The sequence below is a fragment of the Camelus ferus genome, chromosome 25 (genome assembly GCF_009834535.1).
Source record: "Camelus ferus isolate YT-003-E chromosome 25, BCGSAC_Cfer_1.0, whole genome shotgun sequence".
NCBI classification, from domain to species: domain Eukaryota; kingdom Metazoa; phylum Chordata; class Mammalia; order Artiodactyla; family Camelidae; genus Camelus; species Camelus ferus.
In genome coordinates this window covers 183,708-199,778 of record NC_045720.1, presented here as the reverse complement: position 1 = coordinate 199,778, position 16,071 = coordinate 183,708, and the positions used below count along the sequence as shown (strand labels likewise).

General features: G+C 56.3%; 2 protein-coding genes across 2 annotated transcripts; one reads left to right on the top strand and one right to left on the bottom strand.

Moving 5' to 3' along the window:
- Positions 1–2,613: 2,613 nt before the first annotated feature.
- On the bottom strand, positions 2,614–9,351 carry ZNF517 (zinc finger protein 517). The gene is given in 8 exon segments (XM_032468209.1): positions 2,614–4,142; positions 4,144–4,687; positions 4,689–4,782; positions 5,491–5,604; positions 5,901–6,027; positions 6,661–6,724; positions 7,127–7,358; positions 9,196–9,351. Coding segments are annotated over 6 exon segments (1,419 nt in total). The 5' UTR covers positions 6,706–6,724; positions 7,127–7,358; positions 9,196–9,351; the 3' UTR covers positions 2,614–3,647.
- Positions 9,352–13,460: 4,109 nt separating this feature from the next.
- On the top strand, positions 13,461–15,979 carry RPL8 (ribosomal protein L8). The gene is given in 7 exon segments (XM_032468211.1): positions 13,461–13,604; positions 13,827–13,973; positions 14,050–14,191; positions 14,459–14,583; positions 14,585–14,678; positions 15,510–15,625; positions 15,782–15,979. Coding segments are annotated over 6 exon segments (774 nt in total). The 5' UTR covers positions 13,461–13,604; positions 13,827–13,835; the 3' UTR covers positions 15,941–15,979.
- The last annotated feature ends 92 nt before the right edge of the window (positions 15,980–16,071 follow it).

Here is a 16,071-nt window from a genome sequence, read left to right as displayed (position 1 = left end):
GTCCCTGAGACAGAGAGTGATCCCCCTGCCTGCTTGCTCTCCATGCTGTTCCTTTAAACCCAATGCGGGCAGGCTGATGCCAAGAGCCAGAGGCAGGAGACAGGAACGCTTGGGAGCCACCACCCCGAGTCACCTCCTGCTCCTACAGGATCTTACTGTGGCCCTCTAATGCCCTTTAAGTGTCAAGCTCTCCAAGGCCCTCCCTGACGCCCTTTTCATGCTCCAGTGGTGAATTTACCAAAACCCTCAGTCATTTCCGGATGTTCAGACTGCCCTGAGCCTGTACTCCCCAAGGAGTTCCACGCCCAGGGACCAGATGCCACCTGGATGCCCCCAGTCATACCCAACTTCACCAGCCACACCTCTCAGACACCTCCAGGTGGCCTGGCCTTTGTCACTAGGTCTCCTGAGGCAGAGCCCTGGGAGTGGGCTGCCTCCCTGCAGGCTGGCCTCGAGCACCCACCTGGCACCTTCCCAGCATGGTCCCCAAGGTCCCCCTGTGCCCAGCCTAGCCATTCCTGGGATGGAAGTCTGTGTCCATTCTGCCCCGCTCCTGGGGCTGTTGCCACCCTGATTCACACCTTCTTGGGCCACAGTCCTTAGAGATGCCCTCGGCTCCACACGCCTCTCTCCAGGCTCCTTTCTCAGCCAGGCCCCTCTGGCCATATCCTACTCACTCTTGCTCTGGCTGTGGGGACCCCTGCCCTCTAGCTGTCCTCTCTTCCAGCGCCCCCAGGAAGAGACATGACCCAGCCTCCCCAGCAATCGGAAGGGACCTGTGCACTTCCAAGGCAGGACCCCACGCTGCCAGGAGCCATTCCACCAATGTCGATGCCCCTTGACAAAGTCGGGGCAAAGTGGCCGTGCGGATTGCAAAGCAGTCGTCACTCTGGAAAATACTGGCATTTCCTTCTGTTGTTCATAATGCCTATAGTTGGATTGGGGATATCTTTGGGATACATGGGCTTTACAATTTACAAATTGTACAGGATGATTCTCAATCTGGGGAAATAATAGGGGCTATGACGATGACTGTGCAGGGCAATCCAAACAATGGAAATTTCAATGAAAGTACTTGGGAACAAATCAAAAGATCAGGGCCCCCATGGTGTGTCATGCCTCAAGCCCTAAAGACAATGTGTTCCATCAGATCTTTAAGAAACATAAGATAGCTATCTATAAGTTAGACTGCTTTCCTTGTAGGTAATAGGAACATTAATCAGCCCACTGTCTGGGTTCCAGGCGCCAGTTGGCTGGGACCCTTGTGACCTTTTCTTCTTGTGCTTGTTTTTGTGAAATAGTCTTCGGTTAGGAGCTGTTCTTAGGGATAAAATTGAGAATGGGTTAAGGGGTAATGATTAACTAAGTAAAAGGCTAAGAGGAAAATTTAAGAAATCATAAGGGTGATGACGTTCAGCCAAGTCGAAAAAGGCCCATGACCACATCCGGGTATGGAAAAAGGTCAACAGAGTAAACAATGAAGGTGTAAGAGTCAACTTGGCCACAATGTGAAATCACCTGTCTGATAAAATTGTATAAATACCACAAATAAAGAAAGCCTTGCAGAGTTGCCTGCATGGTGATTAAACCTTGACTGGCTCTCTCACTGTTTCGCCGATGCTGTCCATCCCTGGGTACTCCTGGACCTGTTGGAGTGGGACTCCAGCACCACACCCTGCCCCTGGGCCGCCCCAAGAGGTGAACTGAGCTCAGCCAGGAGGACACATCAGGTGAGTCACATCCCCGGTGACTATGGATTGGCTTGGGCACAGACTGAGTGGGTGTGGTGGCCCGTGAAACCAGGGGGATGACAGCTGGGCAGATCACTTCAGTTAACCAGTGCAACTGAGAAGGAAGTGGTGGGGCTGGTCCTGGAGGGGCTTCTGTGCCCGGCTTAGCCAGGCTTGGATGCAGATGCTGCAGGGCTCTGGGTGCTGAGTGGAGCCCGCTCTACCCATGGAAGCAGGAGAGAGACCTCAGCAAGGCCGTCAGGACGAGGTCTGTAAAGTTCAAATCAACACCTCTGCCTCAGGACCTGCCAGGAGGAGCTGTGCTTTGTGAACATGGTGATGGAAGAAAGGATTTGAGACAGATTTGGAATGGGCATACTGGTGACCTTCAACAGGGACCCCAGGAGGAGGGCATGTTTGCACCACTGATTCCAAAGCAGAGTGCAATGCTAGCGTTTTCATGGACCCACACCCTGTGAGGCATGTACTATTACCATAATTTGATACATAACAAATATTTGTGATATATTACTTCTTCAATTCTAAGATGCAGTCCCCCCCCACCTTCCCTCCCCCACCAAAAAAAGCCCCGTGGTTTGTATCACGATAGAGGAAACAGATACGAAGGGAAAGGGATTGTAACACAACACAGAGGTCTTACAAACCCAGTAAAAATGGGTGCAAGAGCTTACAGGGAAGTCACCCATGAAAAGGCCAAGAAATGCAAAAAAAGACAAGAGTGGCATTTTTCAAGATTAATGAAGTGATTAAAATTAGTCCCACCCCACCCCCAGTATTCTTGACCTGGAAAGTCCACCTCGACCCCAAGGAAGTCTCTGCAGTGGGGTCAAAGATAGCAGTGAAAACGTGGGAAACAAATGTCTGAGGAGAGAGCTGCTAAGTAAACCACACAGAGGGCAGGTGGACAGTGGCACTGCCAATCAGGAGGCACAAGGTTTAGGCAAGGCATACTCCCCATCAGTAAAACAAGTATCGACACAAATGCATTAGAAAGAGACTAAGAAAACACCAAACATCATAGTCGTGATCTCTGGAGAGTGGACCAAGGGTATTTTATGTTTCTTTTTTTTTTTCGTACGTTTCTGCCTTTTCCAAATTCTCTACAGTAACTTTATATTTAGAAAAAAGCCACATTAATTATAAAATACACATTCGCAGTTCAGGCCCTCAGCCCGGCTCAGGGCTGCTGGCTTCCTTCCTGGCACACGTTTGTAAGATGCCTCAACAGCTTGTGAGCCTTCTCAGGATTCCTGGGGTGGAGGGGCTGATGGTGAGGAGAGGTCGCTAAGAGGCCCTCAGGGGTCTTCTCCTTAGACAGCACCATCTGCAGATGAGTCAGGCAAAGGAAGGTCATACCCAACCTGGCCAGGCCCTGGTGGTGCTGCCAGGGAGCCCGGGGACCACCCCTTGAGTCCTGGCCTCTGCCACCATCACCCCTCCAGCCCTGGCTCCCTTTCAAACCCTTGGTCCACCCATGACTTCCAAATGTCCCCATGCCCCTTTCCCTCCCACAAGGTGGCTGGAGTCCCTGCAAACAGGGTCTGATCCCGGTCAACCCTAATAATGAAGAACTGAAAACAACATATCCTTTTTTAAGAAAAAAATCTGATCACAAGTCAGTTTTGTAAAACAGGTTAGAAAACAAAACCCACCCATAACCCCTACATGGTTTACTGGAGCCTGAGTGAGCATCCAGGCCCAGACCCAGGTGGCTGAAAAGTGCTGCCCTCTGGTGGTCAGTGGTCGTCCGCCCTGCGGGTGGGGTGGAGAGCGTCCTCGCTACTCCTCTCAGGCTGCCTGACGACAGCCCCGGCTCCGTCCGGCTCCGTCCCGGACGGACGCCCGGCAGGGGCACAGGGTGGGCTCTCCCGGATGGGGTCTCCACCAGTGGTCGCCTCAGCGGGGAGCCGAGGGGGGCACCCGCCGGCCCTGCCTCGGCTCTGCGCCGTGGACTCTCTGGTGCCGGACGAGGGTGGGCAGCCGGCTGCAGGCCTTCGCGTAGGCCCGGCCCCCGTAGGGCCGCTCGCCGCTGTGCAGCCGGTAGTGCTCGGTCAGCGTGTGGCTCCTGCGGAAGACCTTGCCACACTCGGTGCAGGCGAAGGGCTTCTCCTGGGTGTGGGTCTTCTGGTGCAGAGTCAGGTTGGACTTCCGGGCGAAGGCGCGGCCGCACTCCCTGCACACGGAGGGCTTCTCGCCCGTGTGCAGCCTCTGGTGCAGGAGCAGCAGGGACTCGTGCTTGAAAGGCTTCCGGCACGCGGGGCACGGGTGGAGCGCGTCCCCCGAGTGGGTCCTCGGGGCGGCACCGAGCAGGGGGCTCTGGCACCCGCCGCCGTCGGGGGCGCCATCGGCGCCGTGCCGCCGGCGGCGCTTGAGGAACGAGGAGCCAGGAACCGCGGATAAAGCGCTGGCTCCACCGCAGGCATGCGTAGGGCCTCTCCCCGCTGTGGATGCGCCGGTGCTCGCTGAGCGTGAACCTGCGGCCGAAGGCCTTGCCGCACTGGCCGCCCTGGAAGGGTTTCTCCAGCGCGTGGACCCTGCGGTGTGCGACCAGCTGGGCGCCCTGCCGGAAGGCCTTGCCACACTCGCCGCAACGGAAGGGCTTCTCCTCCGTGTGGATCAGCTGGTGCCTCAGGAGGATGGAGCTCTGCTTGAAGGCCTTGCCGCAGTCGGTGCACTGGTAGGGCTTGGCCCCGGTGTGGATGACCTGGTGTCTGCGCAGCAGCGAGTTGTACTTGAACGCCTTGCTGCAGGCCACGCACCTGTGGGCCCTCTCCTCCGCCGTGTGGGTGGCGCCTGGGCCCCTCCGTTCTCCTTCCAGGGCCGCTGGGGACAAGCTCAGCTCCCCGCAAGTGCCGCCTGCGGGGAGCTGGAGGAGTGGCTTCTCTGACCCATCCTCAGGACTGCCGTTCAGTTCAGGTAACTGGGGGGTCCTCCCTGGCGAGGTGCCCCCAAACCGAGCCCAACAGCCCTGCCTCCTTAGAGTACCCTCCCCTCAGAAAAGAATCCTTGACCCTGGCCTCTGCCCTGGAATCTGGAAGAATGAACAGAAGACGGAAGGCTCAGCCAGCCTTTATATTCACAAAAGGAACTTACTGGTTTGAAGACAGAATCTTTATATCAAACAAGTAGGGTGGTTTGAGAACTGCTTGCAAGAAGCTTTAAAATCAGGGTTTGGATGAGAAAGGCGACAAAAAGGAAGGTTAGTAGGGGTGGGAGGCTGGCTCACGTGGGGCACTCAAAAAGGGGGAGGGAGGGCACTGACTCGGCCCAAAGGATTGGGGTCAGACTGGGAGCAGGGCGGGACCAGCAGGGTGTGGGGCTGTCACCCACAGCTAACTCCCCCTGGCCAACACCTCGGGGTCCTGCCTGTGCATCATGCAGACTGGAGGCCACCTCAACTTCCTTTCTGCAGCCTCTGTGGCCCCAAGCTCAGCCCCTGGCACATGAGCTACTGGGAACTAGGGGATTCCAAGCAGCTCAATGGTCTCCCCTGTTGGGTTCCCCCTACACATGGCTGCCCCCAGAGAACTGACCTGACACCTTGGGCACCAGGATGGACATGTGCCCTTGGCCTCCTTGTACAATTTAGTCCTGGGTGACCTCGGACTACAAGCAGGGGGTTTCACAGGAAATGTGCCCCTGCTTTGAGGAGGTTACTGCACAACCCTCCCACTGTGTGAGCACCCAGGGGCCTGCAAGGAGCTGTGTGAAGGCCAGGCTTCCCCACACTCCCACTCACCCCAGGCCAGGCTGGCCTTGGTCCCTCGCTCCTCAGCCACCTGCAGAATCAAGGCCCCTGGCTCCTCCCCTTGCTCCAAGAGGGAGATCAGCGCTGGTTTGGCAACAAGAAAGCCTGTGTGTAGGGAGGAGAGCAACAGGAGTCAGGGAGCAGGAGGGAGGGAGGACACGTGGCTGCCTGGCCAGAGGCCTTGGGGGCATGCCCTTGGGGGGCCTGGGAGTGGGTTGGGAACACTTACTTTCCCAGGAGCAGGGCAGCTGGGTGGCCCAGGGAGACGGAAGGGCCTTCCAGCTTCCCCTCTGAACCCCTCAGACTTCGCATTTGGAAAGGAACCAGCTCCCCAGCACAGCCAGTGAAAAGGGGCAGGGCTGTCTCTAAGCGCAGGCCCAGGACCAACCAGGAAGCCTCACCAAGAGAGGCCACGTGCCTGCAGTTCTCCAGCATCATGTCCCTGTACAGCGCCCGCTGGTCCGGGGCCAGGCAACTCCACTCTATCCTCGTGAAGTACACGGCCACGTCCTTGAACACAGTTGCCTCCTGCAACCATAAACCCTTTGTCCAGGGCTGTCAGGGAAGGAGATGCGGAAATCACATAAGGAACATCCAGGGAACCTGTTCAGCTCTGGGAGTCACTGCTGCACCCCCAGGGCCTGGCACAGAGCGGACACCCCAATGCTCCCCAAAGGAGGGGGAGTGGTTGTGCCACCATGAAGCCACAGGCAGTGTGGGAGATGGGTCTCAACCTTGGCCTCATGCCTCTCTGTAGGCTAGCAGGGACCTGGGGAGGGGGCACCCCAGAGTCGCTGGTGGCTGAGCCTCCTCACTGGTGGGGAGTGTTCTGGTCCTCTGGTTCTCAGCTCCCAGCAGACAGGCTGAAGGCTGTATGCACCAAGTTAGGGTTGACCATTCTCACTAGGATGGAGCCAGGCGCTGGGGAAACTCAGGGGCTACAGAAGGCCCTGGGCAGCCTACTGTTGCCTCAGGAAGGAGTAAGCGGAGCCTCCATGAGGCTGCAAAGGGATGAGGCCGACCCTCAGCTTGCGGACTCAGCCCCGTGACGCCTGAAAGAGTGGGAGCGACATAGGTGGGCCTGGGACTCCCTGGGAAGGTGCTCAGAGCTGAAAAGCTGAAGCTGCAGATGAAGGCAGCTGACAGGCTCAAAGGAAACACTTGGAGTCCAGGCATCAGGAGTGGGACCGCCATTCCAGGGTCCATGTCCGGGTAAGGGCAGGTGCTGGGGACAGTGAGTGTTGAGTAGGAGCCCAGGCCTAAGGCCCTGACCCTCCCACCCCCATACCCTTGTAGGACCACCCAGATAAGAGACAGGAAGGGGTGAGGCATGGGGCGGGCACATCGTCGCCAGCCCAGCTGCCTCCCTCATGTCACAAGGAGAAGCCATACCTCGAGACATGCTCACCTGCACAGCTCCACTCCCCCTCCTTCCAACCTTCACAGGGAGGCCTTTGAGGACCACCCTATTTTTTTTCTTATGTGTGTGTGTGTGTGTATTTTTTTAATTGAAGTGTAGTCAGTTTACAATGTTGTGTCAATTTCTGGTGTACAGCATAATGCTTCAGTCATACATCAACAAGGACCACTCTATTGAAAGTACCACCCCCACCCCAGTATGCCCTACCTTCATTCCTTGATTTCTTTTTCTCCATAGTACTTCTGTCATCTGACATAAGGCAGTCAACTCACTCGCTTCTTATCCGCCTCACCCCAGGAGACTAGGCCTGCAGTCTGGGTATTCATGCTGTACCCCCAGGGCTGAAGGAGGGCCTGACACACAGCATGAACCCAGCAAGGATCTGTGAAACGAATGAGTGGATCCACGAGGTGGGGGCTCTGCAACCAGTAAGATCACGCTGTGGAACATCAGAAAACGTTCTTACTGCATTACCACGTGAAGCAAGCAGAAAAGTAAACCCAGAAGCACACACCCTAGTCCACTAACCGCAGGGTCACAGAATTATGAGTTGTTCTTATTTTTCTTCTTTTCATTTTTCTGATTTCTCTAAGACTTACCACTTATTTACAAATGTATGTTGCCTCTGGTCAGAGGAAAGGTATTTAAAAGTCAATAAATACAATTCTGGCCAGGTGTTTGCAGAGCAGGCACAAGGCCTGGTCTCCAAGCCCCTTCCTCAACAGATACTTGAGCTTGTGTTTGGGTGGTGGTGGTGAGGTGTCTAGGGTGTTCTCTTCTGTGGGGCTTGAGCCTCCTAAGTAGCTGCTACTTTGTAAAGAGATGTCCCCTGTAGGCATCAGTGAACAGAAAGCCTGTGGTTGTGATGCCGTGAGGTGACAAGTGGCAAGAGAGCCCTTTTACCGTCTGAGAGTATAGAAGACTCCAGAAGATGATCTGGGAGGCTTGGTGGGCCTGCTGCGCCTGCACAGTGCACATGGCAAGTGCACAGAAGAGCAGAGCCAGTCCCCACTGGGTTGTCTGTCCAGGGCAGTCTTGTCTGTCTTTGTGGGCAGGACCTGGCTGGACCATTGCTGCTCCCCCAGCTGACGGATATGTCCTCACCCCAACAAGGCAACCAGAACATCTCAGAGGACAAGTATCTGGGGGGAGACCCAGCCCCCTACCCCTCAATACATACCACCCTCCACAGCTAGGAGGGTGAAGCTACCCTGTTCTTGTTTGCTTATATCTGGGCAGTGCATGTCCTCCAGGAGGAACTACCTGGTTAGCAGGGGGAAAAACCTGCTTTTAGTTCTACTTCTGGAACCAGGATATGTCTTTAATCAGATGAAAACAGTGCTGGATTGAAAAGAATAGAGCAAGGGTCATAATGATAATAAAACAGACCTGGTTTCTGCTCAGAGTGTGAGGAGAGAAAACATCAAGGGAGGGGGTGCTAAGTTAGAGGGAGGCTTTTTTTGGGAATTACATTTAATTGGGGCCTAGAGGACCAGCAAGAGTCATTCTTCCCTCCAACTTAGAACAAAACCTTTGTTCTTCATGGGCCTGGGGCACCTTGCCCAGCTCTCTCACCTGCCCCCATGCTCACCGCACTGCAGCCAGGACAGCCAAGGCCATTCCGGTTCAGTTCCCTTCACTTTGAAGTTTCTCTTAAGGGATCAGAAAAGCCTCTCAGCCATCAGGTTTCAGTTCAAATGTTACTCCTTAGAGAGACCTTCCCTGACCGCCCATAGCTCTCCCTAATCTCTTACCTCTCAGTCCTATCCCCTTGACTTATTTTCTTCCCAGCCCTCATCACAATCAGAAACTATTTGCTTACTTAATACCTCTATTACAATCTACGGTCCACGAGTACGGGGGCTTTGCCTCCTCACTGCTGCTTGTATCCCCAGCATCGGAGTCCTCTGGACACAGGAAGTGCTCCGCAATGCTGTCCAATCAATGACTCAGCCCGCGGAGGGGAAACCCGCACAGGTACAGCGTGAGGGTGGAAGGGCGCGGGGCTGACAGCTCTCCGCCACAAAACGAGGGTGCGGGGGAGAGGCCGACGGGGGCGGGCGACCAGCACCTGCCGCCCCCGAGCAGGCGCGCTCCGGCGCCAACGGCGTGAGGCCGAGGGGGATGCAAACCCAGGCAAAGCTGGTCCTCCCGGGTCTCCCTCCCCCTGCAGCTGCAGCTCGCGCAACTACCCGGGCTCCGGGGATGCAGGCTCGAGCCCGGTCCGCAAGCCTCCCTCTCCACCCGGGGGAAACGGAGACAGATCATATGCTCACCTGGACCCTCCCCAAGGCCCAGAACCGAGGAGAAGCGAGGGGCGGCGCCCGCTGCGGATCAGCCCCTCGCGGTGCTCAGCGCGGGCTGTAGCCTCAGTCAGCAAAGATTAACGAGACCGCGCCCCTCCGCAGTGTCCGACTTAACCCCGGCCGCTACCAGCGACAGCGCGGGGCGTGGACCGCGGAGCGGAGAGACCACCCGCCTCCGACCCCCCCCCCCCGGAAACGGGCTGCAGCGCCATTCTAGCAGGCTCGGAGGACCGCGCGCTTCGGTAGTGCCGCTGGTTACTGGGGGGAGGGGCGGGTCAAGGCGAGAGGCACTGGGGGGCGGGGCGCGCTCGGGGCCGCATCGGGGCGAGCCCCCAGGTGCGAGGGGCGAGCCCTCTGCGGGAGTCTGGGGTCCGCGCACAGGGCCTCAAACCCTGCGCGCACTCTGCGTCACAGGAGACCCCCCAGAGCGACCAGAGCATCATTACAGGAAACCAGGTTCTGAGGCAGAGCCCCCTCCCTTTTCTTTTCAACTTTTCATTTTGAAATAATTACACATCGCAGCAAGTTGCAAAGGAAGTAAAGAGAGGTCCATGTGTCCTTCACCCACTTCCCTCTTTTTAAAAAAGCTCCTCTTAAAAAAAAAAAAAGCTCCCCCAGCGTCGTGTCTTTCAAACTTTTCTGAGACTCAGTAAAAAAATGTGTGACCCAGCACACGCAGATTTCTATATTTACAGATGAATGTTTACGCATATATTAATTTTAAAAACTTTCACAAAACTTACTCTTATGTGAAGCAATATCAAATGTTATTTAAATGGTTTCTCATTTTTAAAAAGTGCAAAAGCAGGAACTACACGTTTTTTAAAAGAGAACATTAACAATAACTGAAATCTACCCGGCCACACAAAAGCAGCATTGTTAAGCTAATTTAACTCTTGGGATAAAGAGAAAATCATACAGGACAGTGGATGATACTTGGAATTGAAAGAGAATGAAAACACTTTGCAGGATACTTACAGGGAAGTTTATACGTTTTAGATATATGTATATACAGTATATGTGTATGTGTACATATATCTTTCAGCACACATATTCAGCTACTATGAGCATCATGAAGGAACTTGTTTATTTAAATGTTGTCCTGCCTCGACATGCATATTTCCCTTCATTTTTGTTTTTATATGTGTGTATATAAAACAACACAAAACCCACAAAAATATGTCTATATACGTGTATGTGTTTCTCTTTACTTCCATTTTACCCCAGGTGTTAGCACAAATCCTCTTCTCTTCTTGGAGATACAGGAGGCTTGGACCACCCCTTCCATGGTTTTTGGAGGTCTGATGACTTCCCAGGAATTTTGACCAGTTCCCATGCACACTTTTAAAATACACGATTTTTGGAGGACGGTATAGCTCAGTGGTAGAGTGCATGCCTAGCATGCATGAGGTCCTGGGTTTAATCCCAAGTACCACAATTTTAAAAAAGAATATATAAATAAATAAGCCTGATTACCTCCCCCTAAAACAACAATAATACATAAAATAAAAAAAACATGATTTTTAGAAGAATACACAGAAAGGAATTACAAATACCTTTGGCATACAACACGATGAATTTTCACACTCAGAATACCCTGTGAAACTAACACTCTTGTCAAGAAGCTGACTGCGCCCCAGAGCTTGAAGTCTGCCAGGGCTCCCTCCTGGTCACCCTCTCAGACCACCTCTCCTGCCTGTGCCTGATCTGTGACTTCTACAGCTCTGCTGGTGTCTGTGGGCCCTTTTATACCCTTGGTGTGTATTTAGTCACTCAACCCTCACAAGAGCCCTATGAAACACAGGATCAGTGTTCCCATATTAAAGACGCTGGGAACTCAGTGCTGATATTTGCTTGGGAGCAGCTGATGCTGGAGCGGGGAGCCAAGCCCAACAAGGCAGAAGAGAGTCACGGTTGCTCAAGTTTATACCAAATCACTCCTGTGTGTATGTGACAAGCAACCTTTAAAGAACAACTTTAAAAGGAAAGTTTTAAAGAAAACTTTAAAAGGGAAAGTTTGAAACTCAAGGAAGAGGTGAACTTGGACAGCACAACAAAGGCCACCAGCTGACCAGCATGAACAGAGGCAACTCGTGGAGACAGAGGGCCTCATCTGGGGGCAGAGGCAGGTGGGCCCCTCTTGAAGGCCTGAGAACTGCATGCCCACTGAGGCTGCCCCAGATCTTCAGGGCCCCTGCTGTGTGCCAGGCTCAGTGGCCTCACAGAGAAGCTGATATTCAGGCCAGTGAGATGGAGCTAAGTCTCAGGTCTCTGGACTGTGAGAGGGACGCCAGCCAGTACCCCCATCTCAGCAAGGACAGGTGCACCAAGCACAAGGCAGGGGGCGTGATAAACATCAGGCAGGTGTCTGCATCTCCTGGAGCCCCATTAATGGCTGCCCTCCCTTGACGCCTCACCTGCTGCCTCCAGGTAGGCCTTTGGGAGGAACCCACACGAGCAAGCCCCTGGAGCAGCACAATTCCAGGCCTCCCTGGGCCCAGGGCCCCTAGTGGGGGCTCCCAGCTGCCAGCCAGCTCCTGGGGCTCCAGGGCTGGCACTGTTGCCCCCGTCTCACCCTAGAATGTGGCAAGACCCTAGACACAATGGGGCCAGGTCAGCCTCTTCCTGGCTGCACCCAGGGCCTTGGCAGCAGGTCAGGGGCAGAGGAAGAATGAAGGTCCACCCGTACCCCGTCCAACTCCATCCCAGGAACCTCACAGCCCCTGTGTCCAAACACCATCCCCACCTCCATCCCACTTTCCTGCCGCCCTTCCAGTCCCCTGGGCCTATTCCCAGCTAACCCCAGAACCCCTCACCCTACCCATGGAGGCCCAGGTGCCCCCAGCTCCTGGCCCTGCTGTGGGCCGTGCTGCCTCCTGATCCCCCATCCCTGCCACCCCAGTCTGTTGCCACTCTGGGGACCTCGTACATCAGTCCCCTCTGCTCCCCTGTGCCTTCAGCATGTGGCCTTCCTTCAATCCCTCTTATGTCACCTTCTCCTGATAGCTTTCTTGCCTCCATCCTGCAAGGTCTACCTGACGGCATTGGTGCCAACAAACACACCGCCCCAGAGCCCTGCATGCAAGCCCCTCTACTCCCTGGGACCCCTGCCCTCACTCTCTTCCTACCTTGCTGGCTCTCCCGCCACAGGCCTCACCTGCACACTCACAGCCCTCTTCACTAAGCTCTCCCTGGCCTGGTCTGCTGACAGGTCTCACTCAGACAGGGGCTCCACCTCCTTTTCTGCTTACTCCAGAGACCCTCTCCGTAAGGACCCCTCCCACTTCTCCGGAAGCCCCTTCTCCGAAGCTTGTGCCTTGTTAGAGGCTCCCTGCCCTGCCAACTTGCTCTTTTTCTCCAGCTCAGACCCCTCACGCCCCCACCCCAGCAGCTCCCTTTCTTGGCTAAACCCCGCACATCTCCCCGACAGGGTTCTGGGCAGCGTCATCGGGCTCCCTCACCTCAGGGTCACTTGTCCAGTCTGCCTTTCCCCATCCTTTCAGTCGCGTGTGACCCCGCCCACCCCTCTTTCTTCTCCGCTCCTGGCAGCCCCTCAGCCTTTCCCTTTCCACTTCCTGGGATGGCTTCCTCTCCTCCACCTGCCTGCGAAGGGCACTGCGTCGGGGGATGGGGTGCGGGGGTAGGGAGGCCTCCTCCCCGGGAGTCTCACCGATCCCTCTGCTCTCTTCCGGTATCTCCGCGGTTCCCACCTCGACCCCCACTGGCGCCCACCCCAGTCCCTCCAAGCAATGACCAGGATCCTCTGGCTCTCCGCCAATACCCACAATCCAGGGACGGCCACTCGGACCTCTCCGAGGACCAGGAGCGCAGAGTCCCCGCGACCTCAGAGCGGCCGAGCCGGCGGGAGTCGGACACTTATCATCGTCTTCCAGACCCCGTCTTTTCACTCTGCAAACCACCACGTTCCACGAATCAGTCCATCGATTTCCTCGACAGACCGGGACCCGAGTCCCGCGTCCCCGCGCCCGCAGTGAGACGCTCGGTCGTGGGCTGCGTGAGGCTGGACAAGTCACTCAACATCTCAGGGCCTCCTCGGCCGCTCAGAGAGGAACGCCCACCCTCCGTGAAATCTCGGTGAGAGATAGGCGCCCCAACGCCCTTCCCCGGGCCCCGCCCACACGTCTCCAGACCACTCGAATCACGGGCCCTGCCAGCCGGACCACCTCAGTGCGCCTGCGCCCAGGCTCCAGCGCGCCGAAGGGGGCCACAGGAGCCTGCAGGGGGACTACAAGTCCCTACTGTGCATTGCGCCTGCGATCACCGCCCCTGACCGGAAGGTTGAGCCTCTCGGCCCCGCCCCGGAAGATAAGGCGGCTCTCAGAAACCGCGTCTCCTTTTTCGGCCGCGCTCGGCAGCAGGTAGGACATGTTGGCGCTATCTGACGCCATCCAACGCCATCCTCCGGCCTAGGGCCGGCGAGGGACCCCAGCCGGCTCCTGAAAGGGCGCCGGGGCGCACGACCGGGGATGGGGGCGCAGAAGAGGCGGGAGCCTGGAGGAAGGGGCCTGGGGAGCGGGGCCTTGAAGCCTGGGTAGCGGGGTGCCTGGGCCGCCCGGGCGCTGATCGTGAGCCGTCTCCAGACCGCCGCCATGGGCCGCGTGATCCGTGGGCAGAGGAAGGGCGCCGGCTCCGTGTTCCGCGCGCACGTGAAGCACCGGAAGGGCGCCGCGCGTCTGCGCGCCGTGGACTTCGCCGAGCGACATGGCTACATCAAGGGCATCGTGAAGGTGCGGGGCGCAGGCTGGGGCCGGGGGGCACGGGGCGCCCGGGGGACACCCACGCTCACGGCACCTTGACCCACAGGACATCATTCACGACCCGGGCCGCGGCGCGCCCCTCGCCAAGGTGGTCTTCCGGGACCCGTACCGTTTCAAGAAGCGCACGGAGCTGTTCATCGCCGCCGAGGGCATCCACACGGGCCAGTTCGTGTACTGCGGCAAGAAGGGTGAGCTTCGCGCCTGGGTTGGAATGTCGCGGTGGGGAGGGGCCCAGGGTTCCTTGGAGGGGAACATGAGGCAGAAACGTCACGTGGTGAGCCCCGCTTGGCCGAAAGTACGCGGTGGGTGCTTGGAGAGCCGAAGGAGATGGCTGGGCGTCGAGTGCCTCGCCGGCTATTAGGGGGCTGTTCCGAGGGGGTTTGCGTTGTTTTTGACTAGCAGTAGTCTGGAATCATTGTCATGCTGACCGCCCGTGCTGTCTTTGCCCCTTGCAGCCCAGCTCAACATCGGCAACGTGCTCCCGGTGGGCACCATGCCCGAGGGCACCATCGTGTGTTGTCTGGAGGAGAAGCCTGGTGACCGCGGCAAGTTGGCCAGGGCCTCTGGGAACTATGCCACAGGTTATCTCCCACAACCCCGAGACAAAGAAGACCCGAGTGAAGCTGCCCTCAGGTTCCAAGAAGGTTATCTCCTCCGCCAACAGAGCTGTAGTCGGTGAGTGGAAGGCAGCAGTTGGATGCTAGGGGTCTCCTGTGAACAGCCAGAAGCCAGATGGGGCCCTGGAACCCAGTTCACTGCTCCTCTGAAGCCTAGGCTCTGTAAGCTTGGGTTCGTTCCATTATCTTAGATGGTATATTCATAAAGAGGGCAGAGTACTACTTGGTTGCTGATTGAAAATTGAGTTAGGCTGGGATTATCCTGCTGGGACGGGTAAGGCAGACAGATACGCACTGAGGATAACCTGGAACTTAGGTGGTTCCTGCTCTCACATCCACCAGGTTCACATTCTTTTCAAAAGATGTGTGGTTTCCTTAAAGTCACCCAGTAAGCGTCTTAAGAAGGGTCTGACTCCAGGTGTGTTACTTTAATATTAAGCAACCTCTTTTAATCCACGTGGCAAACCCAGTCCTGCATGGAGGAGGCTCTTGAGGGTGTGATCACAGAGTAAGCATGACAGCTGGGAAGTGGCAGACCAGGTCAGCTGTCCGGTTACGGGTGCAGGGGCACTTGGAGGAGCCTGGTGTCAGACTCTGCAAAGGGGAGGACTTTCCTGGAGAAGCTTGGGTCAAGATAGGCCTTTTAGATGGCGTGAGTAAAGCATTGGCTTAGCTACCCTGTAGAGCCTGGAGAAACTTGAGCTGCTAGGCTGCAAGGGCTGCTCGGTGATAGTTTCCAGGCATTTCTGAAGCTCCTGGGGACATGTGGGTGAGACATAGGTGGGGGGCACTGGCAGGACCCAGCAAGGGATGCTCTGCCTGATGGGAGTGTCTGGCAGTGTTTGGGAGGGTATGATACACCTCCCTGGGGTGCCTCATCTCCCAACAGGTGTGGTGGCTGGAGGTGGCCGCATTGATAAGCCCATTCTGAAGGCTGGCCGTGCCTACCACAAGTACAAGGCAAAGAGGAATTGCTGGCCGCGCGTGCGGGGTGTGGCCATGAATGTAAGTAGCCGAGAAGTGGACAGTAGGGCGGGTATTCAGGGTACAAGGGCTGTGAGGCTGGTTTGTAAGCACAGGCCAATTGATCCTGCCTTTCTCCAAGCCCTGCTAAGGTAGGCTAGGGCCACCCCCATGTTAATACCATTTCTCTGCCTGCAGCCTGTGGAACATCCCTTTGGAGGTGGCAACCACCAGCACATCGGCAAACCCTCTACCATCCGCAGAGATGCCCCTGCTGGCCGGAAAGTGGGTCTCATTGCTGCCCGCCGGACCGGGCGCCTCCGGGGAACCAAGACTGTGCAGGAGAAAGAGAACTAGGGCTGGGGGCCTAATAAAGCTTGTCCTTTTCACAACTAAGCTGTGCTTTCCCATGGTTTCAGGGGAAGGGTCCCTGCTGGGAGGACTGCATGGTGCTTCAGGTATGGGGAGGAGAAAGATGAAGCAGACAG